General features: G+C 52.8%; 1 protein-coding gene across 4 annotated transcripts; it reads left to right on the forward strand.

Moving 5' to 3' along the window:
- Positions 1 to 701: 701 nt before the first annotated feature.
- On the forward strand, positions 702 to 12,457 carry TNNI1 (troponin I1, slow skeletal type). 4 transcript variants are annotated; one of them, XM_081299374.1, is made up of 8 exons: positions 702 to 789; positions 4,003 to 4,036; positions 6,885 to 6,926; positions 7,471 to 7,602; positions 8,806 to 8,895; positions 10,003 to 10,179; positions 11,029 to 11,138; positions 12,096 to 12,457. In XM_081299374.1, the coding sequence occupies exons 4-7, from the start codon at positions 7,477 to 7,479 to the stop codon at positions 11,134 to 11,136; spliced, it is 501 nt and encodes a 166-aa protein (XP_081155500.1). In that variant the 5' UTR covers positions 702 to 789; positions 4,003 to 4,036; positions 6,885 to 6,926; positions 7,471 to 7,476; the 3' UTR covers positions 11,137 to 11,138; positions 12,096 to 12,457. The 4 variants fall into 4 exon arrangements, with proteins under 4 accessions (XP_081155500.1, XP_081155501.1, XP_081155498.1 ...); XM_081299375.1 differs by lacking the exons at positions 702 to 789; positions 4,003 to 4,036 and adding an exon at positions 5,615 to 5,618 and having other exon boundaries at positions 6,883 to 6,926; XM_081299372.1 differs by lacking the exons at positions 702 to 789; positions 4,003 to 4,036 and having other exon boundaries at positions 6,771 to 6,926.
- Positions 12,458 to 12,527: the final 70 nt, after the last annotated feature.

The raw sequence follows: 12,527 nt of genomic DNA on the forward strand, positions 1-12,527 counted from the left end.
CTTGTGGAGTCGCCGGGTCTCTGGCTGGAGATGGAGACTGGAGGTGTGGAGGGGAGAGGTGAGCCAGCGTCACCAAGTCTCAGGCATCAGATGCTGGGTGCCTTTTGGAAACCCAGATTCCAGAAACTCTCCTGGAGAGGGTTGCAAAGTGGCTACAGACGATCTCACTCCCCTGAGCGTAAAGTGGCCTTGTGGCCATGGTCCCTCAGCTCAGCCCCAGGAACACTCACAGGAGCTGTCTGATGCCCCAGGCAGCCTCCTACCCACTGGCACCAGAGCCACTAAATAGTCTCCAAAGTCAAGTCTTTGGCCCTTTGAGATTTTGCAGTGTGTCCTGGGGCTTGATCTGCACATTTCCTTATAAGAGTGATGGGGTCCGCTGGTGGCTCCTTTGCCCCAAGCCCTGTTGGCTCCTGGGGCCTCCCAACACCCCTTGCTCTCCTTGACTCCCCTTCCCAGTACCCCTCTGGCCTGGCTCTTCACTGTCTTCCTTTCCCCCAGGACAGTGTGGATTTTCCTCAGCTGGTGGCCTCTGTGGGCACAGGATTTGGGCACATACTCATCTTCAAGCCCGTGTGTCTGCGGTGTGCATTGCAGGGTGCATCTGCCTGCTGAGGGGGGTGTGGGGAGAGGGGCGGGGAGGGGCGGCAGGAGGGGCAGCGGGTCTGTTCTATTTTTACTGGCCAGTTGCCGCAGGCCACAGCTTTCATAGTTTGCCCTGGGCTCTGCCCCCCACAGTCTGCTGTCTAGTGAGGCTCCGAGCAGCCCATTCTTCGGAGATTGATCAAGGTAAGTGTCTGTTGCCTGGAGTTGCAGACCAGGTCACATCGAGGCAGAGAAGCGGGGGGCTTTTGTCTAAGGAGGAGGCGAGGTCTTGGAGAGGGGAGCAGATATTTCTTGCCTGTGTAAGTGGGTGTGTTGGTCAAACATTCCCTAAAGGCTCCCAGCCTTTTGTCCCTTAGAATGGCCTCTGTCTTGCGGGAACTGTCTTTGTGGGAAGCAAAAGTTTTCCCTGGAGGCTGGAAGCCAGAGCCAGACTTTTCCAGCAGCTTCTTCAGGGTCCCCAAGACAGAGCTGGGTGGACTGTGTTCTCGCCAGGTCTGGCCCTGCAGGTCACAGCAGGGAGAGGGTGCCTAGGGGAAGGGGGTCCTCTGGAGCCTCAGAGAGGCTGCACTTGGAAGTTGAGGAAGAACCTGCTGAGCAGTAATGGCTGGGAGAGGGGTGCTCTGGCTTGCAGTCTTTCTGGGAGCTTAGAAGAAGAACCAGAACCGTATCCATCCCCAAAACCCGACTAAGGAAACCATCTTGCTTCTTTGTTCTTTGTCTTGGAGGAACACTCTCCGCTCCATTTGCCCATCCTGTCTATTTAGAACACCAGCAGGTGAAGGTGATTGGCAGCCCCTCTTCACCACTCCCAGCTCTGAGGAGTAGAAGAGTTGTTGGGGGTCCTCTTAGGGTGGGGCAGATGGTGGGTTGGGCTGTGACACAGAAACTAGGGCACTATCTGCAGTGTTGATCCCTGGTTGGGCACGGGAGTGGGGCTGCTGGTGGTCGCTGGGGTGCTCCTGCCTCGGGTTTGGGAGTCCCGGTCCCAAAGCTGTTTGAGGGCAGGCTTTCTTGCTGGGAGCTCATGTGGAGGTGGGTGCACGGCAGACAACACTCAGCTGCAGGCTTGGGATTCTGGCCTAGTAACAGCCAGTCAAAGAGGAAGGGGATGTTCTTGGAGTGGGGTCCAAGGTTAGGGTTGGGAATGAGGGGCAGAGCACGAGCCTAACTAGATATTTGCATCCATAACTATTTGGTGTGCAGAGAGGTGAGTTCTGTTCTCTACTCATTTTCTTGATCTCTGTCTCTTTCTCAGTCTTAGGTGCACGGGCACACATGCCCACGCGCACGTGCACACACACACACACACACACACATACACACACACAATCACTTATACACTCATTTTTATACATACAGCTTTCATATCATAATGTAGTTGACGGCCCTTTCAACCCCATGGGCCTCAGGGACAGGCATAGCAAACCCTAAGTCACGCACCAGAGGGTCTTTAGTTCCTCCCTCCTCTTACAGCATTATCTCCTGGCTTTCCACTTATAGGGATGGAATCCCATTTTTCCAAGTCTCGAATTTGCTATCTACATCCTGACTTCTTATCAGGTCCCTGCTTGTCTTCTGCAGGGCCTGTCAAGCAGTCCCGTCTGGTGGTGTTAGAGCACAGACTAAGGCTTCATGCCTGACATGGGACCCTTGGCCTGGCATTTGTCAGTGGGGCAGGCTGGGGGCAGGCCCTGGGGCTTGGCAGGAGACCTAGGCTGGCCTCAGCAGGTAGGCCCCGCATTGGTGATAGTGTGCTCTCTGGGGAGAGGGAGGGTGACTGTGACCAAATGCCACCAAGAGCGAGACACATCCCAGGCAGACAGACACATGACCTACTCAGTGGAGACCCCATGCCCACTGGAGGCTGGCATTGCCAGAGTGCACACCAGCGAGAGGGTGGGTCTTTGTCATCTGGTGTTTCCTTATGGACTTCCTCAGCTCTTGAGAGGAGTGGGGCGCTCAAAGTAAGCAGCTGCCTATAAAATCTAATTTCAGCCAGGCATCTCGGGAATGTATGGATCGTCTCCTCACCTCTCCCTTTGTGCCCCAGGGAGACAGCTGAGACTCTGGGGCTGCCCTCCCCACCCCTCTACCCCAGCCTCACTGTCCCCTGAGGTAGAGGCAGAGGCAGGCCCAGGAGGCTTCCTGGCAGGGTAGGACACTCAGAAAAGCTGACCCAGACCTGGTCATTGAGGTCAGGGGGATGTTTCATGGGCAGAAAGGGATAGGAGAGAATCAGGGCAGAGGCTCTGGAATGAAATTATTGGTAGCATTTTGCAAGCGTCCTTTAGATTGTGCTCTCCCCTGCTCCAAACCAGATTCTTGAGCCAGTCCAAACTCTGGACCCTGAGCTCCATGCCTGCTTGCCCCCAGACATACTGAACCATCTACCCTGAACTTCACAGTCCAGGCGGGGCTTCCTCTCCTATTTTGCACACCTGACCCCGCCCCAGTGGTCCTCTTCCTTTCTCTGAGCTTCAACGTAATCCCTTCCTCTACCTCCTCCGGCTTCTATGTCCAAGCCTGGGCAAGATGGCTAATCTGGTTTGACTCTGAACATCTCACTGTGCAGCCTCAAGGAGCCCCCCTCATCCTGGGCCCCAGAAACCACCTGGTCAGGGGGCTTCTGACCAGTCTCCAAGGTCCAACAGGTTTTGTCTTTTGGATTGAACTTCTTTTGCTTCCAAGGAAGATCTGGTTTGAATGACGTGTTTGAGAGCTAGGTATTAAGTGGGAAGCCGCTTACCTAACCCCGAATTTTGCAGAGAGAAAAACCGGCCCAGAGAGGGTAAGGGCAGACTAGAGTTGAGCACAGGGTTTTCCCTGCCTCCTGGCATAACCTCCTTGGTTCAGGGTCCCCCTGCCCTATTTAGGGCTGCCAGACACCTTGCTGTCTATTGAATGCTGCCCCCTGGAGTTGTGCCACGTGGCAGCTGCCGGCATGTCCTTTTCCACTCTGCTTCATTCACCACCCTGCTCCTCCCTTGGCTGAGTCCTCGCCCACAGGGCAAAATCTAAACAGAGCTTGTCTTTCAAGCCTTCTTGTGCAAGCCCCACCTCACTTTCTAACCTGTTTTCTATGGATTATGTTCCCCATAGGGGTTGGCAGTTTTTTTTTTCTAGAAAGGGCCACAGGTAAATATTTTAGGCGTTGTAAGGGTTTTGTCCATATATTCTTTGTTTCACCACTTTTAAAGCAAAAAAAGGTGTGCAGGGAGGGCTGATTTGGCCTGGGGGCTGTAGCTTGGGATCCCCACTGGGCTGGAATCACTCCAACTTCTTCTGGGTCCAAGTCTCCCAGGCTGGGCTGCTGACCCCCAAGACCCAGCTGGCTAGAAGGGTGGGGACAGGAGTTACAAGTTCCCACCCCCCTGATGATTTCTCTGTGCCCTCTAGGTGCTGCCCTGCTGTCACCATGCCGGAAGTGTAAGTCATCTCCCCCATCCAGGGCTCCAGGGAGACAAGTCTCTTGCCACAGACTATAGCCCCAAAGCTGAGGACTCTCTGTTCAATCCCCAGGCTCCTCCCCCAAGACCAGATCCTAAAACAGGGACAGTCCTGAGTGCCTGGGTCAGCACCCCATGGCTCCCAGGTGGCCAAATGTCCTCCCAGCCCTGGAATGGAACTTGTATTTCCAAGTTCCCCTGGAGAGACCTTTGGCCTGTGTTCCAGAATTGCCTGTCTGCGCTGACATAATGAAGTGCATGCGCCAGGCCATGACCTAACATTGGTCCAACAGTTGAACAAAGCTTTGGAAAAAAACCCACGAGCTCAGGATGGCACTTTTCATATCATGGCGGACCTCTGTCAAGGTTTCCCTGACCTCCCATGAATCCTCCCCAAATTCCAATGAACCATACCCCCAGAAAGAACATCTGGGAGCCCACAGGCAGATGGGTTTTATTCTATTCTGCTGGAACCCTCAACCTAGTCCTCCTACCTGAGGCCTGATTTCTTCCCAGTGCGCTGTTGTCACCTGCCCTCTCTTGCCCCAACTGTTTTGCATGTTCTGTTGCTGCAAATATAAAATACTTTGTTCATGTTCTCTGTTTTCTGCTCTTCCCCTATCCTTCCTGTGATGGATGCCTGAAGTGAGGTAAGTGTCTATATGCTGGTGAATTCTTCCGACTGGTGAAGGGGTAGTGGCATTGGAGGGGAGGAGAGAGCTTGGGTCAAGGCTGAGGTGGGGGTGAGGGGTGCCCAGTGGCTGAGGAAATTTCCAGGAGAATAAAAACCTTGGGTGAAGATTCTGGATGTGGGGCTTCCTGTGATCCAGGATATAATGTCACTGGCGTGTACCCTGCAGCTGGGATAGCATGCAGCAGGCCTGGGTGTGACTTTGTACCCTCTCTGAGTGCAAGTTCTCTCTTACCCTTTTTGAAAGCTTGTCTGTCCCTGGGGAGGGGGTCCACACTGTCTCTTGCAGAGCTTATTCTCTGCAAAGCCACGTTTGAAAGGTAAGGGTCACTTCACCCTTTCCCAGTGGCCAAACACTGAGAAAGAAACAAAGGTGTGTCTTTGGATTCCTTCTTAGGTCTTTGGTCACCCTGATTCTGAACATTTTCTACAATCCAGATTTATTTAGGCTGCTGAGGACACAGCCTATATACAGCCCTGAGATGGGACTTCAGGGACAGGGCTGTGGATTCAGTGACAGCAGGGATAGGAATCAGCAGCACTGATGGAAGGGACACTTGGCACAGAGGTTCTCAATGAGAATCGAATCCGTTATGTTTCAATAATCATTTGAATTTTCAAGTTTTGCTCAGGTTCCTATTAAAGTTAGTGCCAGTGATTGATGGTCACACGATGTGTCCATAAGCTCACCAAGTGGTGGAGAAACAAGATGGCAGTGGAGCATTTGCCATGGGTCCATCACAGTGTGTGAACCACAGGCAGTAATGGTTAAAGTGATGGCCATGCTTCTCAAAGTCACCTATCTGAAGTGTAGCAAAAATTAGGCTTTTGGAGAGACAAAGAGAAACCACTCTGAATAGTCTGGGCGGAAGTTGCGCATTCCATGTGCTGAAGCTCACTCATTTCACCCCAGAACTAAGAGCCTGACCACTTCTCTTCCTGAACTATTATAAGGAGCCAGAGCTTTGCCCTCCCCAGCGCACAGTGTTAGAAGAAGGTGGCATGCCCACAGTGGCCCTCCTGAGGGGCTGCTTGAAGGTTGCACAGTCCCTTTAACTAGGGCGGGGCAGCCCTCTCACCTTCACCACCCCCAAGGGACCACGGCCACAGAGCTGGGATTTATTAAGCTCTAGTAGAATATATTTAGTCGGCAAGAATATGTCTAATATTTTTTGATAAGAAGAGAAAACGGTGTATTTATGTCTTAGAAACATTTATATGGTAGTGTTAATATTTAAAAAAAAATCTATCCAGGCATGATGGTGCACACCTGTAATCCCAGCAATTTGGGAATTTGAGGCAGGAGGATGGTAAGTTGGAGGCCAGCTTCAGGGAGTGTAGAAAGGCCCTCAGCAAATGAGCGAGACTCTGTCTCAAAATAAAACATAGAAAAAGGGCTGGAGATGTAGTCCAGTGGCAAAATGCCCCTGGGCAATTCTCAGTATTAAATAAATAAATAAATAAAAGAAATAAAATTAAAAATTTAAATGTCCACATACATAGGCTTCATTTTTTTGTGCAACACAGCTTGTATCTCTGGCATGATGGATATTGAGATATTGCTGCATTACTACCCGGGTTGTTAAAATGGGCAACTTTTAAGTTTTTCAAAGGATTTGCACATCTGTATTCTCATTTTGTTGGGTAATAACTGTGAACCTAGGTAAGGTGGATCTCAGCATCCTCATTTATGGATGAGAAGGTGCCCTACACAGTCTCCTATGACATTCCATCAAAGGCAGAACCAGGATGGGAAGTGGGGCCTCAGTCCCTAGATCAAGGTAGTTGATGGTGACATTCTCTGAATTTGAGGAGTTAAGTTACAAAGATGAACTTAAAAAATTTTTTATTTGTAGTTGTAGATGGACAGCATGCATTTATTTTATTTGTGCATTTTTTTATGTGGTGCTGAGGATAGAACCCAGTGCCTCCCACGTGCAAGGCAAGCGCTTTGCCACTGAGCTACAGCCCCAACCCATAGTGTTAAGCCCCAAAGTCCCAAAACTTTTAAGGGACCTAATGTGAGCAGAGAATTCTGGGTAATGATGATGCACATCAACTGGCACTTGCCCTGGCCTGGACAGAAGTCCAGTTTTGCAGCCTCCACCTTACCACCTGTCTCTCCCCTTTCTCATTTTCAGAGAAAATCCAAGATCACTGCTTCCCGCAAGCTCTTGCTGAAGGTGAGGCTGGGTGTGGCCTGGGGGATGCCCAGAGTGGGGCAGAGAGCCTAGTGCAGACTCTGAAGTCATGTGGAGGGCCAAGAGAGGGGGAAAGGAAGGAGGCCAGAGCAAGATGATGAGAGGCAAAGGAAACCTGTCCACGGCTGGAGCCAGTGCCAGGCTCAGGTGGTCAGCAGGTGAGAACCTAGAACTACAGATCTGGTACCCACCTGGGTCCTGAGAGGAGGCCAGGACCAGCCTCAGTGGGGGAGGCAGAGAGACTTGCTTTATTTTGGTAAGTGTTTGTATCTTTGGAGCTCTGTGGGCCAAAACAGGCAAAACGTGATAAGAAGACTGATGGCAAAGCAAGCTCTGGGGCACGGATGCCAGGTGTGGTTGCTCAGTGTGTCCTAGATGTGGCCTGCTGCTAGCCACTGCACACACAGCCACATTGAACTGTGTTCTCAGAGCTGGCTCAGCCCAGGGCCAACTTCCTCTCACTCCCTGATGCTCAGTGGGAAATACAAGGGCCTGGCCCTAGACTCACAGGGTTTGTCCTGTCCAGAGCCTGATGCTGGCCAAGGCCAAGGAATGCTGGGAGCAGGAGCATGAGGAGCGAGAGGCTGAGAAGGTGCGCTACCTGGCCGAGCGCATCCCCACGCTGCAGACCCGAGGCCTGTCCCTCAGCGCCCTGCAGGTGAGTCAGGCCGGCTGAAGCTGGGGTGGGTGCCCCACACAGGTGGGATATGGTGGGAGGAGCCTGAACTAACAAGGGCTCACAGCTCTGTACCTTGCAAGGCACTCTTGTCCTTATGTGGTCTTATTTAATCTTCCCACTGCCCAGGGAGTGGCCATGTTCGATTTCATTAAAAATTTTATTGATTTATTTTACCAGGGATTGAATCCAGGGGCGTTTAACACTGAGCTACATCCCCAGCCCTTTTTGTTTTATTTAGAGACAAAGTCTGGCTAAGTTGCTTAGGGACTTGCTAAATTGCTGAGGCTGGCTTTGAACTCACCATCCTCCTGCCTCAGCCTTCTGACCTGCAGGGATTACAGGTGTGCACCATCATATCTGGCCAGATCCCATCTTAGAGGAGAGGGAAGTGAGCCCCAAAGGGAGAAGAGGCTTGCTGGGGCCAGGGCTGAGTCCTGCCTTCACATCAGCCAGTAGAATGGCCTGGAGCAGGGAGGCGGGCAGGACTTGAGAAGGTCATTTTTCCAAAGACTTGTCCTTCCTTCCCCTAGCAAAAGGTCTCTAAATTTTTGTTTTCAAAGGTTCAATTCCTTCTTTTTTTCGATACTGGGAATTAAATCCAGATTCTTGTGCATACTAGGCAAGTGCTCTACCACTGAGCTCTATCCCCAGCCCTTTTTATTTTATTTTGAGACAATAAGTTGCTGAGGCTAGCCTCAAACTTGTGATCCTCCTTCCTCAGCCTCTCAAGTAGCTGGAATCCCATGCACCAATACGCCCACCTTTTAATGTTTCCATTAATGTTTCCAAAACTTTGGCAATGGTTTAAATGCCAGTGATGGCAGAGAACAGACACTGGAAGGAAATACACCAGCAGGTTACAAATGATTATCTCCAGGTCGTGGCAATCACTGGTTATTTTCGTTTTATTATTTTTGTTTCACACCTAGTTTTCAGAATTTCTACAATTAACAGATTACTCTTATCGCAAGGAAACTATTTGAAAAGAAAACAAGTACACACAGAAAGGATCAAAGGGTTTACACGTTGAGTTGTCGTGCTTAGAGTTAGCCTCAGAGCAAAGGAGATCCCAGGCCTTGCAAAGGGGCTGGGGAGAGGCCAAGGGTGCTGGGCAGGGAAGCCGAAGAGGGAGGCTGGAGACTGTCCCTCCTCATGCCTGCCCCGTCAATCGGCCTCCCTCAGGACCTGTGCCGGGAGCTGCACGCCAAGGTGGAGGTGGTGGATGAGGAGCGATATGACATCGAGGCCAAGTGCCTCCACAACACCAGGGAGGTGAGTTCCAGGGATGGGGAGGGTGTGGCTGGGGTGGGGAGAATGGAGCTGTCTGGCTGAGGAGGGGTGGGCAGCCGTGTGGTCCCCTTCCTCCTGCGGGGCCAGGGAGGTGGCCACTCAGCAGCAAGCTTTGGGACCCCCTCCTAGCCTTGGAGAGCTGGAGATGGGCAGGGAGGATAATCACACAAAAAACACCCACTTCCTCCCACCTGCAGATGGGCTTTTCAGAAGCCGCCCCTTTACTCACCCACACGGGAAATCAGATGCCTCCTAATGACATCTTACCTCTGTGAAGGGCTTTCATGTACTTTAGGTCCTTTGATCCTCCCTATGTGCCTGGGGGTAAAGTGGGGGCTATTATTTACACCTTACAGATGAAGACACTGAGGTTCAGAGAGGCTGAAAACCGGGCCCTGGTCACACAGTGGTGGACCTGGAACCTATGCTGGGTTCTGACTCCCACTCTGGTGCTCAGTGCTCCTCCCTCGCAGAATCTGGGACCATCCAGACCTGCTCCAGGGAGTGGAAAGAGTGTGTGTGTGGGGGACAGGACTCCTGTGGCAGGTGGGCTGCTTTTTCACATTGGCCCCAGCAGTGGGGCAGGGAGTGTGGGAGCTCAGACCGCATCCTTCTTCCCACTTCTGCCCACCAGAGTGATAATCTGCTCCCAAGAGTTCCCTCCAGAGACCACACCCTGGGAATTCCTCCCGGGGTGTAGGACTGGCAGGGAGGTGGGGTTCTACCTGCTGGACCAAGGGGCCGGGCTGCCATGAAGGGACCCGTTAGCAGTTAGGGGGCTTCAGGAACAGGAGGATGCTGCTCCATACTCCAGACAGGGCTTCCACACCAGGAGCTCTGGCTTGGCAGACTGCCCAAGGCTACAGGGACAGGGTGGCCGGGGTCTCTGTGCAACTGTTCGTCCATGTATCCACGTGCATGTTGGTGATCTGCGAAGGGATGGGTGGTCTGAGTGTTCCAGAGGGTTGGCCTTGAGCCTGGGGGATTTGGGCTGTGGCTCTGGCTGGAACCCTAGCAGTCTGGGGTCCTTTGGAAGGGAACCCCTGGCCAGCTACCCCTCCAGTAAGCCTGGCCCCTGCTCACCTGCAGATTAAGGACTTGAAGTTGAAGGTGCTGGACCTCCGTGGAAAGTTCAAGCGCCCGCCTCTGCGACGGGTCCGCGTCTCCGCTGATGCTATGCTCCGGGCTCTGCTGGGCTCGAAGCACAAGGTGTCCATGGACCTGCGGGCCAACCTCAAGTCTGTGAAGAAGGAAGACACAGAGAAGGTGAGGGCCCCTCTCCTCAGAACTGTCCACCTCCTGCCCTACTAGCCTTCATCTTTTGGGCCAGGAGCTCCTGTGGGAAGCCAGTCAGAACATTCTAGAACACACTAGGAGACCATTAACCAAAGAAAGAGGACTGACTTCCACCTCTCAGGCTGCTTCCAGTGTGAGGAGGGGACTGGGACACAAAGAAAAGCAGGTTGAGGAACGAATTGCCCTGGGAATAAAGACAATATGGGGACACTTGTGGGGAGACCACTGCCCCTGTCATCCCAGGCAATGTAGACAGCATCCTGGCTATAGGGACACATGAGCATAAGAATTAGAGAACTGGGTTCAGCCACTCAGCAACAAATCACTCAAAGTTGGCTGATCTCACAGTGCATGTACCCAGAACCAACGAGTCCTGTAAGGACCACAGTCTCTGGCCCTAGAAGCTTCATACAGAGGAGAGATGGGCCGGGGAGTATGCCGTTGGAATGGAAAATGAATTGAGTTCATCAGAGCAGGCTTCTTGGAGGATGTGGCCTTAGCTGGAGGGCAACAAGCAGAGGGTGGTGTAGGGGTTAGAGCTGAGGTTGGCCTGGGGTGCATTAGGGTGGAAACCAGCCCTGTCACTCTGTCACACCATCACCCGGAATGCCCCATCCACACAACCTCCTTCTTGTAGCACTTCGGCTTGACCCACGTCCCCACGTCTGGCTGAATCTTTGCACCTTGTCCACTGGGCAGAGGTGTTTGGATCTCCTGTCATTTTGAGGAAGCTGATTTTCTGCTGTCCAATTTCTCTCGAGTTCGGGTGACTCTGGCTGCCCCTCTAGCGCGATGTGTGTGTGTGTGGTCTGCCCACAGGAACGGCCTGTGGAGGTGGGCGACTGGAGGAAGAACGTGGAGGCCATGTCTGGCATGGAAGGCCGGAAGAAGATGTTTGATGCTGCCAAGTCTCCAACCTCCCAGTAGAGGTAGCTAGAGACAGGCTCCCTTCTTCTCTGGACTCTCGGAGTCTCAGGGGAGCAGGAGACTCCAGGTTGGGGGCTGGGAGGTGGAGTGGAGTATGTGCAGGAAGAAGAGCACCGTGAGGCTCAGCCCTTGCCGCTCAGGCCTGCTTCTGCTGTGAGCCTTTTTGTTCCCCCCTGTATACAACTGGGGGTTGTGTCAACTCAGTGGCCTTGGGCTCAGCATCATCCATATCACAACTGATTGGCCCCACCCCAGACCCACTGGACTGGAGAGAGTGGGGCTGGGTCTGCCCTCTGCATGATTCTGAGGCTCACAAGAATCTGAGAACACTGGGTTAGATGATCCTAGAGGCCCTCCCCCAGCCCCGACTTTCTGAGACTCTAAGGTCTCATAAATGCCTCCTGAGGACGCCCCTACCCCGTGTACCCTGTAAAGTACCCAGTACTCAGTCCCTGCTCTGAGGGAGGTGCCATTTGGAAAAGTTAAGACCTCCCATTCTACAAAGAGCTGGAGAACCTGGGCAAAACAGTCACTTTAGGCCACATGAAGCCCCGTGCAGGATAGCTGAGCACATGCGCAGTAGGGCAGGCGGCTGCAGATGGCGCATGGCAGACCCTCTGGACAGGGGAGTCCTCTGATGAATAACAGGCGAGTGTGTGAATGAAGGGGACAGGCATGTTGGAAGATCTGGGGATGCAACAAAAGTAGAGAGGTGTGAATTAGCGAGTCACAGAGGAGGATGGCAAGACCAGACAAGATCCAGGGAGCAGCCTAGAAAGAGAGAAAAGATTTGGGTCCTGGGCTGAGAAGCTGAGGTTTCACAGGAGACCCTAAGGATGGTGATTCAGTCCAGGATGCACTAGAGAGAAGCCTGGGGGTTGCCTGTGCTGCTGGTAAATCAGGGATTCTTAAAGAGCACATGTCACTGTAACTAATGGCTTCTGTCTCTGTCCCCACAGGCGGGCTTGCTATGCTGCACTCTGTGCTCCTGCTTCAGGCTCCTTCCTTCAAGCACACTCACCTGTCTCTGCCCCACCTCTGTCTGGAGCATCTCACCTGACCCCTCCTGCACGCTGTTCCCTCCAGCCTGCATGCTCTCCCCGGAACCAGGAAGCAACACGCACAGTACGAGAGGAGAGAGAGGAAAGAGAAAGCCTGCTGAAGACCTCCCCACAGTGAGGCCAGCCTGTGGTGCAGCGAGCTGAGGATGGCAGGGAGAGCACCTTCCTGAATCCCTGTGCAGCTCCCCTCCACTGCTGCTGTGACATGTAGTGTCCATGGGCATCGTGGCCTCTCCATTAAAAATCCAGTTTCCTGGTCATTTCTGTAGCTCTGACCACAATCAGGGGCTCAGAAGAAAGGGAAGATGTGGAGTTTGTGAATAGAGGGCT

This window comes from Spermophilus citellus (genome assembly GCF_964194105.1).
Source record: "Spermophilus citellus genome assembly, chromosome: 6".
In the NCBI taxonomy this organism is placed as follows: domain Eukaryota; kingdom Metazoa; phylum Chordata; class Mammalia; order Rodentia; family Sciuridae; genus Spermophilus; species Spermophilus citellus.

Excerpts from the sequence above, each read along its gene's own strand:
- TNNI1 (XM_081299372.1), top strand. The coding sequence starts at position 6,786 with ATGATGATGCACATCAACTGGCACTTGCCCTGGCCTGGACAGAAGTCC. Across the intron at positions 6,927-7,470 it reads CCCGCAAGCTCTTGCTGAAG|AGCCTGATGCTGGCCAAGGC; the intron begins GTGAGGCTGGGT and ends TGTCCTGTCCAG. Across the intron at positions 8,896-10,002 it reads GCCTCCACAACACCAGGGAG|ATTAAGGACTTGAAGTTGAA; the intron begins GTGAGTTCCAGG and ends GCTCACCTGCAG.